The sequence below is a fragment of the Saimiri boliviensis genome, chromosome 2 (assembly GCF_048565385.1).
Source record: "Saimiri boliviensis isolate mSaiBol1 chromosome 2, mSaiBol1.pri, whole genome shotgun sequence".
In the NCBI taxonomy this organism is placed as follows: Eukaryota; Metazoa; Chordata; class Mammalia; order Primates; family Cebidae; genus Saimiri; species Saimiri boliviensis.
The window spans coordinates 218,660,677-218,675,523 of NC_133450.1; the positions used below are offsets into that span (position 1 = coordinate 218,660,677).

The following is a 14,847-nucleotide window of genomic DNA, read 5'->3' on the forward strand; positions in this document are numbered from 1 at the left end:
GCTTGTTAGTTTAACCTCTAGGTAATCCCATCAAACAATTGATGTCAAGGAAACAGTGCCCACAGTAGCTTCGGATGAGTAGCCATTAATTTTAATTGCCTTGATATTAAAGATTAAGAAGTATTGGGACTAGCAGAATAAAAACGATCTGATGTCAAGCAAATCCACTTGCTAAAGCTTCCCCAGGCTGCTGGTGATATTAAAATTTTATTGTGAGAATTAAATAAACCTTTATTAGTGATGACTGTTGTTTGATTGGTCCAGGGGTATGCATAAACAGAGGATTCTTACATATTTAGAGATGAGACCTTCAGTGGTACAGAGATTGCTCAATTATGAAACTGTTAATAAAGCTGTAATCTGATTTTCCAAGCTAGGTTTCATTAATGTATTATAGCTTCTCTGATTGTCAAGGTAATATTAACTACAAAGTACTGAATCCAACAGAGAATTGTTTGGAAGAAGAGATGGGCCTTTGTTGCTAAATTCAGAGTTGGGGAATTTTCATTAATTATGCTTAAGAAATGCCAGATTCCCTCTCAACCAAGTCTGTCCTCCTTTGCACTATAGATATGTTCAATATTTAACTCTTTCTAAGGCCTAACAGTCTTATTCTGAAAAGCTAGAATGATATTATGTACTAAAGGAGCTTTTTGCAAGGCAGCTCTAGGTCTGTCTGCTGAGCTGAGAGCATACATTGGGAAACATGAGGTAAGGTCAAAGAGAACTTGCTTTAATAAGCATAATCAGAACCCATACCTTTATCATCCTTTTCTAATCTTGGTTTAGAACTTTTCTGTTTTTAGAATCACATAATTCTGGTATGGATCCCAATGGGCACTGAGGCTGATTTGTCCTGGTGCAGAAATTCCTCCCAAGTATCCTCCTGCTCAAGGCCTAGGCTCCATATCTGCATCATCTCTGGCTTCTCCCTCTCTGGTGACCTCCAGAGCTAGTCAGGGGTCAGATTCTGCCTGTTTCTCCTCTATAATATCTTCCCTCTCTAATCCTACTACTCTGCCTGGCTCATGCCTTATATACTTCTTATAAACTCTCCTAACTTCTTCCTGTTGCTACATCCTACACAGTTGTAATGCACACCGGCTGTGAGCATACGGGGCTCAAGGAAGGGAGGACCAAGGAGGCTAATAGTAGGATGGAGAGGTCTCTTGGGGCTGAGCTTGAAGGCCTAATGTTGTGACAGTCTAGATGTTGGAAGTAGGACCAATGTGTGGAAAGGAAACAGAAGCAGACTGTGGTTCAGAATAAAGAAAACTATATACCTGTTAGGACTATCCAACAGTGGAGGCAGGGATTTTGTGAAGTGCGAGTACATCTCTGGAGATTGAGAGATCAGGACCACAGAGAGAATATAGAGGAGGTAGCACAGGCTTAGAGGACACCCATTGATTTGGAGTTTGTGGCAGAACATTTATATGTAAATCTCTTTAAAAATGAGAACTCACTATCTTCACAGATGATATGGATAGAGTTGGAAATCTGGGAATCATCCACCCAGAGAGGATAACTGAAATTTTGAATATGGATAAGGTTGCTCTAGGTGAAAGAGAGAAGAGGGCCAAGAGCTGTGTCTGAAAACACACACTTGCACACATGCAGACACACATAAACACTGTGTATCAGGAAAGGAGCAGATGTTGGAGAAGAAAGAGTATAATGTCATATACACCATGCAAGAGCCTGTTCTAGGAAAGAGGGGTGATAATTACAAGTATCAGACACTGCTAAGAGATCAAACTAGTCAGAGAGACAAGGCCATTGGATTTCGGACAGGTGTCATGCCTGTATAACTACCTCTATCTACCACTAGCCCTAGAGATTGTTGACATTAAAATAAGAAAATGTATGCAAGGTGCTCTGCATAATGGTCATTCACCAAATAATGGTTATTAGAGCCACTCTATTTGATATGAAGAAAAGAAAGGATACATGCAGTCTTTTAGGGGGGGAAACAAAGATGGTGGAACAGAAACAGCTAGGAAGTGCTGATCTGTAGCACATTTACTTCCTGATGGGTTTTGGCTTGTTTCTGTCTGATGAACCTATGCTTATGGTTGCTGCATGGGTTCTCAGCAAGTATGCCTACATGTGTATATGTGCACATGTGTGCACCGCATGATCCCCAGGATGGACAGGACATGGGCAGCAGCAAGACCAGTGTTGTTTTCCTCATTTCCAGCTTCTATGCCAGGGCTCTGTGCTTCTTCCAGAAGGATGAGTGCCATAGATTGAAGAATGAGAATTCTATTTCCAGAGCAATTAAAGACTTGGCAGAGGGCCAGGCGCGGTGGCTCACGCCTGTAATCCCAGCACTTTGGGAGGCCGAGGCAGGTGGATCACGAGGTCAAGAGATCGAGACCATCCCGGTCAACATGGTGAAACCCCGTCTCTACTAAAAATACAAAAAATTAGCTGGGCATGGTGGCATGTGCCTGTAATCCCAGCTACTCAGGAGGCTGAGACAGGAGAATTGCCTGAACCCAGGAAGCGGAGGTTGCGGTGAGCTGAGATCACGCCATTGCACTCCAGCCTGGGTAACAAGAGCGAAACTCCGTCTCAAAAAGAAAAGAAAAAGAAAAAAAAAAAAAGACTTGGCAGAGATGGTCAAAAGGGGTGTCCACAGTGTAAATTGGGTTGGAATCCTTCAAACTACATACTACTACTTATTTCTCTTCAGGGTGCCTGAATAGCTGTTAAGAATAATACCTTAATGGTAGAACAATGACCCCACCCAGCCTGATATCACAGCAATATGCCCCTTTGACAGATTATAAAGAAATTATCGAAAAGTATTTTTAAACCATTACTTTAATACAAGAGAGGTCAGATCCTTTTATATAGTGAGTGGCTATACTTTCTTATAAATTGCCATGTGGCTTTTAGCTTCTTTATATAGTCAATTACAGGTACCTGCACACACTGTAACTCTGAGCCATGATTCTGGGGCTGAAGTTCTGCTCTCCTTGAAATGTGATGAAATCTGCCTGTTGCCAAGATACTCTGTAGAAATCTCTTCCATTTGCAGCGGCTGACATCATAAGAAGTTTGCAAAAGAAAGAAATATATTTCACCTGATGACATTAGAGTTGCTTCTCTGTGTTTGCATTTGACCTGATTGGAATTACTTGAGTTTTCAAGTTGTGACCTTCCCAAATATTAACTGGCAGAGCTTGAGCAGCCATCTTGGCAGACATGCAGTATTTTCTAAGGCAGAAGACAAAGGGGTTTTTCATCCATTATTAATTGATGTTACTCTTTTCAGCAGACCAAACATGATTCTACTATACAGCTGCCAAAATTGTTCCAGACCCAAAAAAGATTAAGTCATTCATGTTCAAGTATTTCTTATTATTTACCTAACTTAACCATATTTCCTTCAGCTTTTCAGCCTGATTTTGGGGGCCTATTTATATACTAATTGGTATATAGCAATTGGATATCTTTTATGAGCAGTGCTCCCTGCCATTCTGGTATTACTGTGGAAAACTCTAAGAAAGCAGGGTTATTCCAAAGGAATGTGAGAGTTTTGCCAAAAGAGAAAATAACCCCTAAAACCATTATGCATGATCCATAGGTTGCAAGTTGCAGGCTAGGAATTGTGTGTCTCCCAAGGTATTGCCTTGGTGTCCAACAGGTATTACTAGAATTTGACTACTTCTTCCTCTCTTCCCCTTCACCTCCATGTCTCTGCAATTTGTAGGTATCCAATTGGTTTGGCAACAAACGAATCAGGTACAAGAAAAATATCGGCAAGTTTCAGGAAGAAGCCAACCTCTATGCTGCAAAGACCGCCGTGACAGCTGCACACGCAGTAGCAGCAGCTGTGCAGAACAACCAGACCAATTCGCCCACCACACCAAATTCGGGTGCGTACGGTGGGGGGGGCTCGCTCCCCAGTTGGCCCACACAGCCTTATGCCACAATGCCCTGTCCCACAAGCCGGGAAACAAGAGCCATACTGAGGACACAGTGGACTTATAAAGGAAGATTTGTGTTCAAATGCAGGCTTGTTCTTGATATGGGTGAATGAGTAGACGGCCAGAATCTGTAAACCCACTCTTCACAGTGAGTGCCGCTCACTAGTAGGTTATGGAACTTCTACACTTAGTAGTGGCTTTCAGTTCAGCAATTAGGCAGAGTGCTATCGCTCATGATCATTTTAGCTGTCTCAATCCAGGTATCACTTTAGGGTCAGTAGTGGTCTGTGGAGAGTGAAATAGCAGAAGTGGGAAATGCAGCAGTTGCTGTGCGTGAGGAAGCTGGAATGCTGGAGGGAAGTGCAGCAGTGCTTTCTGCCCAGCGCTGCTGTCCTTTCTGGGCCTTTCAGCAGCACTGTGTAAGCGGGGCTGACAGTATGCTCAGCAGGTGGCTAGTGATGAGGGTTATGGTACTTAATACATGGATACAAGATTCTTGGCTCCTCATCTGATACATTTTGGCCACATTTTATGTGACATTTGTGAGGGGGTTAGAAATACTTTAAAATTTCAGGGAACTTGAACAACAATGAAAGATGTGCAGCTAGTCCAAACAGACTGGAGTAGCAGTTCCACGGGCTTTTCTGAGGTCTCCTAAATATATCTTTAGAAGTTCAGAAAGTAGGGTTTTTTTGTTTGTTTGCTTTGTCTTGTCTCCTCACCCCCTAGTCCTTTTTAGTGACACATGAAAACAGATGAAAGGAGAGGGAGGCATATAGCTAAGAAAGAGCTCCTGGGAAAGTCTCTTTTCTGGGTGGCTGTCCACTGTGACAGTTAGTGATGTTGACGAGCTCGTAATAACCAAGTCCTGGAGATCAGTGGAAAAAAAGGAAAGCATCCAGGTCAGCTTGGGTGTTTTGGTTTCTTTTTTCTTCTTAATTTATTTTGATTTGTCTCTTCGTTTCTGTTTTTGTTTTTTAAATTTGGGCTTCCCCATTGATAGGACTTCTCCTAGATGTAGAGTAAATCATAGACCCTCACTCTCTGGAGTTCTCCATCCTCTTAGATCTGGAAATGCTTTATGTTGTGCACAGCCTTTCCCTTCTGTACTCTCCTCTTCTCCCTGCCTCTAGGTCTTTGAGGATTATGTGTATAGCTCTCTGTTATTCAGCTACTTAACTCTTTCCTTTCCAGGTTCTTCTGGTTCTTTTAACCTCCCAAATTCTGGGGACATGTTCATGAACATGCAGAGTCTGAATGGGGATTCTTACCAAGGGTCCCAAGTCGGAGCCAATGTGCAATCACAGGTAGGAGAAGTGCCCTAGTGGGGCCTTTCTAGCAGGGCAGGGTTTGGGCTCAAAACTCCTTCCTCTGACCCCACGGAAGTGGTCTGCATATCCATGCAGAACCTGTGCTGGGTGCTTCCAAACAGGACCCATCTGCCCCACCATTTAATTTAATGAGAAGTCAAGTGAACAGTGACTTGTGATGATTCAAACGTGATAAACTTTGTGAATGCATTCGGCTCTGGCTTGAGCTCATGGAGAGGGGTTGGGTGCATCTTACTTTTGTCATAAAATAGAACAGAAAAATTGAGAATGCCAGTATGGATATAGTTTAAGAACATACTGCTCTTGCATTTTTTACATCAGAGTGCAAAAACCTGAGTTCTTAAATTATAACTCTGTAATTTCTACTCTTTCCTTGTCCTCTTAATTGAGAACAGAACTACTCATATAGTTTTTATGCATGTAGATGAGTGTGTATGAGACAAAGTGTGAGGGGGGCGTGGAGAGAGTTCTATATACACAGTTCTAAGTAGGTTTTCACCCATAGCCACATGCACTTGGTTGCTGTAGATGGAAAGTTGCATTGCCATGAAGATATTCTTATTTGGCTAGCATGAAAAACAAAGATTTGTGAGTTTAAATATGCAAAGAATGGTTGAAATTCTGCCAGTCACATTTGATTGATAAATTTGTCTTTCATTGAAGATGTTAAACCCTTATGGCACACATAATTCAAATTATTTCCTTTTGTAAGTGATGATGTTTTAATAGATTTGGGATGATGAATTTTGTTTTGTCTAATTTCTAGGTGGATACCCTCCGTCATGTTATCAATCAGACGGGAGGCTACAGTGATGGCCTTGGAGGAAATTCACTGTACAGTCCACATAATTTAAATGTGAGTACTCTGGGGAGCCAGCTGTAGGAGAACAGTGTCAGGTAAACAGTGACTAGTAAAGAAATTAATAGCCATTTGACCTGGCTTCTCATCTTACTGGCAGGTAGGGAAGGCAGTGTCTTTGCTGCACTTTTATTCTAAGAACCTAAATGCTTGATGCCACCCAGATGCCCTTAGAAGTCCTCCCAGATGCCCAGAAGTGGCTGGTATCCTGGCATCAGCAGGGACTTAAGCATCAGCCCATTAAGATGCCATTTCTTACCTTCAGTGCTGTGTTCCAGGGAAACGGTAGAAAACAGGTCATTTATCTTAGAACTAGGCAGCAGGAAAAATTCCCAAACAGAGCTCAGGTGAAGGTGATAAGTTTGGAGGATTCCAGGCAGACCAACAAACCAAGCTAAACAAAGAATTCTGTTATTAAAAGCATCCTGCTGTTATTGTCAAGGTGGGATGCAAACATACTTGACAATTTTAATTATGGAGGAAATAACTTTAACTTTGTAATCACTTCACTACAACTTTACCTTTCCTGCCACTGACATGGATGGAAAATGGCAAAACACACAGCTCTGGAATCGGGGGGAAAGAGGCAGGGATCAGGTCATCATGGTGGTGCCGTGGGGTGTGGTGGATGGAGTCTGGGTTTCCAGACTTAGGAAGGAAATTAACTGCCCAGCTCATGGTAGTAGACTCAGGAAGAAAATGGGCAAAATTCTCCCTTTTTAGGGCCTTGGCTTGCTATGAGAGTAAATATTAATGATTTAAAAAGTGATTGAGGATGTTCAATTGTAAAGGGAAAAAAGGACCATTAAATACTCAAATCTTTTACATTTGAAATGTCAAATCTTTCTTTTTGGGCTTATAAATAACTCATAATAACCCACAACAAACCATATAAAAAGCCTTTTAGTTGCATTTCTCCTTTTTCATTTAAGTGTTTTGAAATGCTTCAGAGAATGTGCGATATCCTTATCAACATGATAAAATATGAAACTGTGATTGCCTGCAGCATTTTACAGACATGAATTCCATCTTCACTGATGAGGCTTGATAAGGCGCTGTTGTATAATACAGTGCATAATCTCAAACCACCAGAGTAAGGATTAATTTATTTTGAAAAAAAAAGAATGCTTGCTGACAACCTCTCCTCCAGCTGCCACGCTGGGTAAAAATATTGTACATTTGTTGTTTATAAATTTGGATAAAAGAGGAATGATGTTTACTTCAGATGGAATATCTTTAGACTTGTATCTGTGTGAGAGTTTTTCTTCTCCTAAGTAGATTTTCACACCTGAGGGGGGAAACAGCTTACCTTTTAGATAAAGCAGAGGATTTCTGAGAGTCTACCAAACACACACGGGGATGTTGTTAGCCAACCTGGCACAACAGGCTTTAAAACAATACCACCATAGCTTTTTTTTTTTTTTTTTTTTTTTAATTAAATATTGTTTCCTTTTGTTTTTCCTAACCTGAATTTGATATGCCTCAAGCTTGGAAAGTCCTCTTCCCTTTGGCTCTGGTCATCTCTGTGGGGTTGTTAGGTTTTTCCCTCCTTTTCCCTGGGTCATAGAGGTAAAAAAGGTGCTTTGCATGCAGAACTCTGCAGTGAATCAGAAGACAGGGAGTTCTCCAGGAACCGTGATCACAGGAGAAGAAACAATGCTGGCACATACTCATCTAGGAGCTGTATCCAGACTGAGCAGGCAGTCTAGACAGAGTTCCCAGCAGCCTGACGGCCCAGGCCTTAAAGAGGGCATTTTGGATGGACTCCTAGAAGAAGTTGCAAATAGATGTGAAGGAGGCAGGGGCACCTTATGACCCACCTTGACATTGGTGTGGGAGTTCTGGGTCTGGGGCAGCATACAGGCAGAGGTTGGTTGGTGCTGCAGGCTCAGGGTGTCAGCCAGCTCACCCTCGCCTCCTCTCTAGAAAGGCCTGCCCCGTCACTTCCACTCAGTGTTCCCCAACTCACGAGGCCAGCACCTCCCTCTTCTTGACTGACATAAAAATATGCAGCGACAAGCTGTCTGCCACAGCAGAAATCTGATCAGACATTGATTTCAGCAATTGCCACTATAGGCCAAGACATAAGGCAAATTTGTTTCTGAGTATGGTTATTGCTGCTGCAGGTCTGAGGCAGGAAGGGCCAGCAGCATGTGGAAGGTGGGAGCAACATCCCAAATAGGAGCCTCAGCCACAGATAATTGGAATACAGATTTGAACAGTGTGTGCTCCTCCACAGCTCATGCATTTTCATTCTAGAAGATCCTATTTGGAGGGAAATTCTGGACTTCACTTTCCAAGGGTTATAGTAGCTAGCTGTCAGGCATGTATGGAAAAAGGGTGGGCAACTGCCTCTCTGTGGAAATGATGATTAAGCTGGGGTGAAGTTTAGACTTCATGGAGCCCAGGGTTTCACCAAGGCATTGTATTGAGCTTCTGCACTGCTCCCTTCTGAAGAGATTTCTTTTTGAGTCACTTTAGTTTTACCAGCAGATCAAAGGCCGAGCTTGATGCCACTGTGGGCCTCGCTGAAGCCCTTCTTCGGCATGTTGATTTATTGCCAAGTCTTTACTTGATGAGATGGATTTGTTTTACATGCATTTAATCCCACTTTAACACATGCTGCCAGCTCCTGCCACAGTGAGTTTAGAAAATACATTTTGCTAATGCATTTCTGCTCTCATATTGTCATCCGGTTGTTTTAAATTGGGGAGTAGAATTAATATGTAGACGTGCACCCATTGAACTGTGTTTCTCCTTTCAGGCTAATGGAGGCTGGCAGGACGCAACAACTCCATCTTCTGTGACTTCTCCTACAGAAGGCCCAGGAAGTGTGCACTCGGATACCTCTAACTAATCTCTGGCCACACTTTTCCCTGGGCTGACATGCCTTGATAAGTGCATTCAGAGCAATAGGAGGAAAAGGAAAGCGTTTTTGTAGCCCACCATCTACAGCTTTACTGTAAAACCTTGTCTTAGAGAACTTGGTAAATCTGTTTTTTAAGGAATCATAATCATTTGTATTTATACTTAAAAACACACAATGTTAAAAAAAAAAAAAAAAAAAAGCACTTTATCCAATTAGGCCAAGATTTAACATTGTTGACAGTCCTGTAGCTATTTTATCATAATTTATTATCAATATTTTACATTAATGGTTTCACAGTTGCCAATTACTTGGCCTTAAGGGTAAAAAGTACAATATATGCTAAACCTCAATCGTTAAAGCAGATGCAAAAATTCACCTCACCTAAATTGAATTTCTTGCATATTTCCATTCCTGACTCGGATTGTCTTTCTTTCATATCACTAATAGAGCTGGAATGAAGAGCTGTTTGGCTCTCTCTGTTAACGATGGTTGTGTTTAAGAATCTTCTCGCCACATTTGTGTTCAGATCTCTTACGTTATAATTAGATCAGAGACTGGTAGCATCGTTTCTCTCTCTGAAAGCACCAGTGCCCAGAGTCTGCTCGGTAATAAAATTATGGATCCAGATTGTTCTGAGAGATGAAGATACTTGCTGCTGATAGAGGTGAAAACGAGATCGATCCATCTGAGGTTTTACGGTGTGCACTGGGTGCTGCACAGACTTGTCAAGGTTTGCTACGTTCTCTGGGCATCCGCAGAAGGCCCTGCTCTCTGGAGTGTTGTATATAGTGTAGCAAAAGAGTATTTATACATCCCACCAATCAGAACACAGCTTTATTACCTCATGCGAACTCATACAAACCAATAGAATTTCAACATGTTCTGTAGCTTAGAGTGCTCACTTACTACCTCTGAACAATACTCACGCTGTAGTTTGTCTCTTTCTTATCTTTTTGCATCTTGTAATTAACTCTTTGTTTCCCTTCATAAAATGTAATGTACATTGTAATCTTTTAAAAGAAAAATCAGGGTTGCGTTTGCAACTTTTAAAAAACCGAAAGTGGAAACATTGGGTCTTAATTCAACACAGGATCAGAAAAACTGTTGTAAATACTGAGAAACATTTTGAATGTTCTTCATCTTATTACTAATTCATGCAAAAAAAAAAAAAAAAGCAGCGACTAATTGTGATGCATTAAGATTTCAGTATTCAGTACTGTATATTTCACCCTGTGTAATGGGGCCCCCTCTCCTTTCTCTCTTTTTGTATGGTATGCGATTCTGAAACTGATTGAGTCATGAAAATAATTTGTGGCGGTGATCCTAATGTATTAAAACGTTTCGTGTTCCTTTCTAACTGGATTACACCCTGGATTGAAAAAGTCTTCCTTGTGGTAGTTATATGTAGTTTCAAACATGAATAAACTTTTTGCTTTCATGATTAAATGTTGATGCAGTTTCTTACTTCACTATTTGAGCCAGCCAAGTACAGGCAGAGGAGAAAGTGCACCCAGCTCCAGGGCTGGGAGTGTAACTGGCTGCCTGTCGGAGGCCACTCTGAGATGACGGTGAGGCTGGGAGGGAAGGAACAGCTGCTGTGGAGTGTGCAGGCGCCATGCCACCTACTGGACTTTGTTAGGAGTCCTCACTTGATCCTGATGTGCTCAGTAACACCACAGGGAAAACTTTATCCCTATTTTCATAGATTAGGAAACTGAAGCTCAGGAAACTTAAGTGAATACCACAAGGTCACAGACCTAGGACAGCAAGGGGTCACACCTTGAACCCAGGCCTCTGCCCTCAGCTTACATGCCTGACCTAATGATGCCTTTGGCACTTATTAGATGGATTTTTTTTTCTTTTGGAGATGGGGGTATACTCTGTCACCCAGGCTAGAGTATAGTGGTGTGAATGTGGCTCACTGCAACCTAAAGCTCCTGGGCACAATCTTCCTCCAACCTCCTGAGTGGCTAGTACTACAGGTGTATACAACCATGCCTGGCTAATTTTTCTTTTTTTGTAGAGACAGGGCTTGCTGTGTTGCCTAGGCTGGTCTCAAAGTCCTGGCCTCAAGCAGTCCTCCTACCTTGGCCTCCCAAAGCTCTGGGATTACAGGTGTTAGCCACTGCACCTGATTGAAAAGATTTTTTTAAATTCACTTTCCTTTGTTTTTTAGAGATGGATACTGACTGTGTTGTCCAGGCTGGTCTCGAACTTCTGGGCTCAAGCAATCCTCCTGCCTTGGCTTCCCAAAGTGTTGGGATTACCGGTGTGAGCCACTGCATCTGGCACACATTCACTTCTTCACCTTTAACTTCTTTAACTACAGTTAAAGACGAACAAAAGTTTGGAAAGAATGAGCATCAGATGCCATTGAAAACACAGAATCCCTGCAGTATCCAACATACCTGTTTAAACTCTGAATTCCTAATCTTGCAAGGCCAATTAAAAATCTTTTAACATTGTGTTTTCTTCAAATTGTTAGAAATTCCGTATGTTTACATATACATCTGTCGCTAATACCTAAATCTTTACAATAAAAGAGGTCAATGGCAGGTAATTGGCCTGTTTACTATATCTCAAGGAAACTGACTCACAGGAAATCAGATTAGTGTTAATTAGTTGCAGCAAATTGTCTATGATAAATACAACTGTTTGACTCTTTCAGTTGGTAGAGCCAGGCAAAACAAGGTCTAGGGCCACCATTCCCGTTAATCTCCAGGCAGTTACACTGTGAGGGTAAACTTTATAAAACAGATTGCCCTCCAAAGCCGTCCTCCCTCACTTGGTGCTCAGCCTGCCTGTAGGAATTGCTCCCATGGCTAAATAGTTATTTGCGTGATTCAGTTAGCTTGTGGGTCAGCCTTTCTCATCTTTGTAAATAAAACAATCTATGCTATGTGGTTTGGCAAAAATATACTGTGGGGACATAATACATATGCACATCCAAATTCATCTTTAACATCCCAAAGCAGACACTTCCGCAGAACTACCTTGTGTTTCACCTTGGACCAGGGTGTGGAGAGAAGCACACACTAGGGCTTACGGGAGATTCACACGTTGACTAGCAAGCCCTGAGGGAATTATGGGCATCTCCTTTATCCTAGGGAGGCTGAAATGAAAGTAGCAGTGCTTTTCCTATGTGCTGTTAGGAAGCACGTGCATGTTTTCTTTCTTCACTCCTCACCACCTCTCTGCGAGGGTAGAAGCATCCTCCTTCATAGGTGAGGAAACTGGGCCACCATGCAGACCCTCTGGACCAGCCTCTGGTGCCCCTTGGGGTTTGTAAAGCTCTCCGGACATGGGGACTGTGCTATGTCTGGAGACATAAGAAACCCTGTTCTTATGTCTCCAAATTGGGTGAAATCAGTCGTTGATTTTAATAGATTTCCACCAGGTACATTTTCTGCATCAAGCAGTGGGTTAGAGGCTAGACTCAGAGATGAGTGAAACCGGACCTCCTCGGCCTAGCCCTTCTTGCTCAAGAAGCCAACACTTAGAGCATTGGAAAGCCTGGTGGGCTTCTGAGCCCTAGGACTGGAGAAGTGAGAGTCCCAAAACCCATTACAAGATCAAAGAGAACAGCAGGAAACTGCTGGAAATACCCAGCCACGGGCAAAGGGCCTGTCCACATTCCGCTTGATGCACAAGAACGTGTGCTTACTTAAGAGTCCGAGTGTGTTCACAAGCGTGTGGAGCCCGTGGGGACGTGGGGATGGGTAAAAGGCTTCCACTAGGAGTGCGCAGGTGGTGCGGGAGTCTCTAAGTCTGTCGGACCAGGTGGCCTTGAAAACCAGGTTTGGGCTTTTCTGTAGCCTGCAAACTGAACAATGTCCTTGTGCCATTCCCTGGGCAGAAGTGGGGGTGGGAGGGGACGGCTTTCTAGAGAAGTGAGGAAGTACTGTCAGGCTGCGTCTCCCAGGTCGGGTGAAATTCGTGCTGGTGCCTGAAGAAAGGAGGGCCTCCCCCCACCAGGCACTGCCCACATAGTGTCTCATTTAATGCCTGTGGAGCCTTACCAGGGTGCTATTCTCTTATCTTCCCATGGAGACTGTGGGGCTTGAAGAAACAACACCACCTGTCCAGAGCTAGGGTTTGCCCTGGGAAGTCCCCATGTGCCACATTCGGCAGCCACTAGTGTCAGACAGGCTCTGGTGAACTTGGGCCATCAGGCCTGCAGTATGAGGTCCTGTCTGGGGCGAGGTGACCAGGGAAATCACCCCTGCTTGCGGCTCTCCCGTACATGCCTCAGTTCACTGGGCCACCTGAATATGGGGGTCCTATGAGGTGTGTGTGTGTGTGTGTGTGTGTGTGTGTGGCATGCATCACAGACTGGGTGTGTGGTACTGTGTCCATGGATCATGGGGTTGGAAGTGAGGAAGAGGAAGACCCCCTTTTCTCCACCTAGGCTGGGCTGGGCCTGGCGGCACTAATGGGGACAAACAGAGCACCTCCCTGGGAGGGCAGCTGTCACAGTGAAGGTTCTGGAGCCCAGCAGCATGGATTTAATCCCTGGCAGCTGAAGTTCTAAGGGCAGGCCTGGGCACATTTGCCACATGTACTTTATCATGGGTAGAATTCTGCCTGGGCTTGGGTGTGCCCCTGTGCCCCTGTGGGTGTATTCCCAACTCCCAGGCTCTGCCCTGCTCAGCTCTGGCTGCAGTCTCCTTAGCTTTCCCGGCCATGCAACCCACTCTGGGTTTAAACATCCCCAGGTTCTGGAGCCCAGCTTTTTTTTTTTTTTGAGACGGAGTTTCGCTCTTGTTACCCAGGCTGGAGTGCAATGGCGCGATCTCGGCTCACCGCAACCTCCGCCTGCTGGGTTCAGGCAATTCTCCTGCCTCAGCCTCCTGAGCAGCTGGGACTACAGGCACGTGCCACCATGCCCAGCTAATTTTTGTATTTTTAGTAGAGACAGGATTTCACCATGTTGACCAGGATGGTCTCGATCTTCTGACCTTGTGATCCACCCATCTCGGCTTCCCAAAGTGTTGTTTTGTTTTGTTTTGTTTTTGAGAGTCTAGCTCTTGTCTTCCAGGCTGAAGTGCGGTGGCACGATCTCAGCTCACTGCAATCTCTGCCTCCCAGATTCAATTGACTCTCCAGCCTTAGCCTCCTGAGTATCTGGGATTACAGGTGCTTGCCACCACACATAGTTAATTTTTTAGTGTTTTTAGTAGAGATAGGGTTTCATCATGTTGGCCAGGCTTGTCTCAAACCTCTGACCTCAGGCAATCCAACCTGCTCGACCTTCCAAAGTGCTAGGATTACAGGCGTGAGCCACCACGCCCAGCCCAGAGGTAGATTTGAATCCTGACTTCACCTCCTACCAACTGTGTAATCTTGGGCAAGAGACTTAAGGAAGGAGCCTGTCCCCTTGCTCCCTGTTCTCGGAACATTCTTCTGTACCCTCTCCCCCAGTGACTGCCTGTCCTTCAAGGCCAAGCCCAGATCCCTGTGCCCTCTGGCAGAGCCCATCCTTGCAATCCCCTTGTGCAGCAGTTTTTATCCCTACTGGATATCCCAGCAGAGGCGCTACAGGATTGGGAAAGTGAGGAGCCAGGGGGTGGAGGGGCAGGGAGGAAGCAGGGGGCACAGGGAAGGGTGTGCCAGGGAAGCTAGAGAGGCAGGAGGCAGGAGATGCTGGCTCTGTAGCTGGTCCCAGACCCTCTCTTGAAATGCCCATGGTGACTTCCCATGGAAGGCGTAATTATCATCTCCATTTCACAGATGAGGAGACTGGAGCCACTTGGCCAAATACACAGAGCCAGAATGTCAATCTGAAGCCTAAACTCACATTCTTTTTCTTTTCTTTCTTTCTTTCTTTTTTTTTTTTTTTTTTTTGAGATG

At 43.9% G+C, this 14,847-nt stretch overlaps 1 protein-coding gene across 5 annotated transcripts in view; it reads left to right on the plus strand.

The window, feature by feature from the left end:
• PBX3 (PBX homeobox 3) overlaps positions 1–10,443 on the plus strand; it is a 239,650-nt gene extending 229,207 nt beyond the window's left edge. For 4 of the 5 annotated variants that reach the window (XM_010351355.3, XM_003940620.4, XM_010351354.3 and 1 more), the window contains exons 6-9: positions 3,722–3,887; positions 5,133–5,245; positions 6,036–6,125; positions 8,893–10,443. In XM_010351355.3, the coding sequence (XP_010349657.2) occupies positions 3,722–3,887; positions 5,133–5,245; positions 6,036–6,125; positions 8,893–8,985 (462 nt within the window). In that variant the 3' untranslated portion in view covers positions 8,986–10,443. The remainder of the gene's footprint in view (positions 1–3,721; positions 3,888–5,132; positions 5,246–6,035; positions 6,126–8,892) is intronic. The other variant, XM_010351356.3, reaches the window with a different exon arrangement.
• Positions 10,444–14,847: the final 4,404 nt, after the last annotated feature.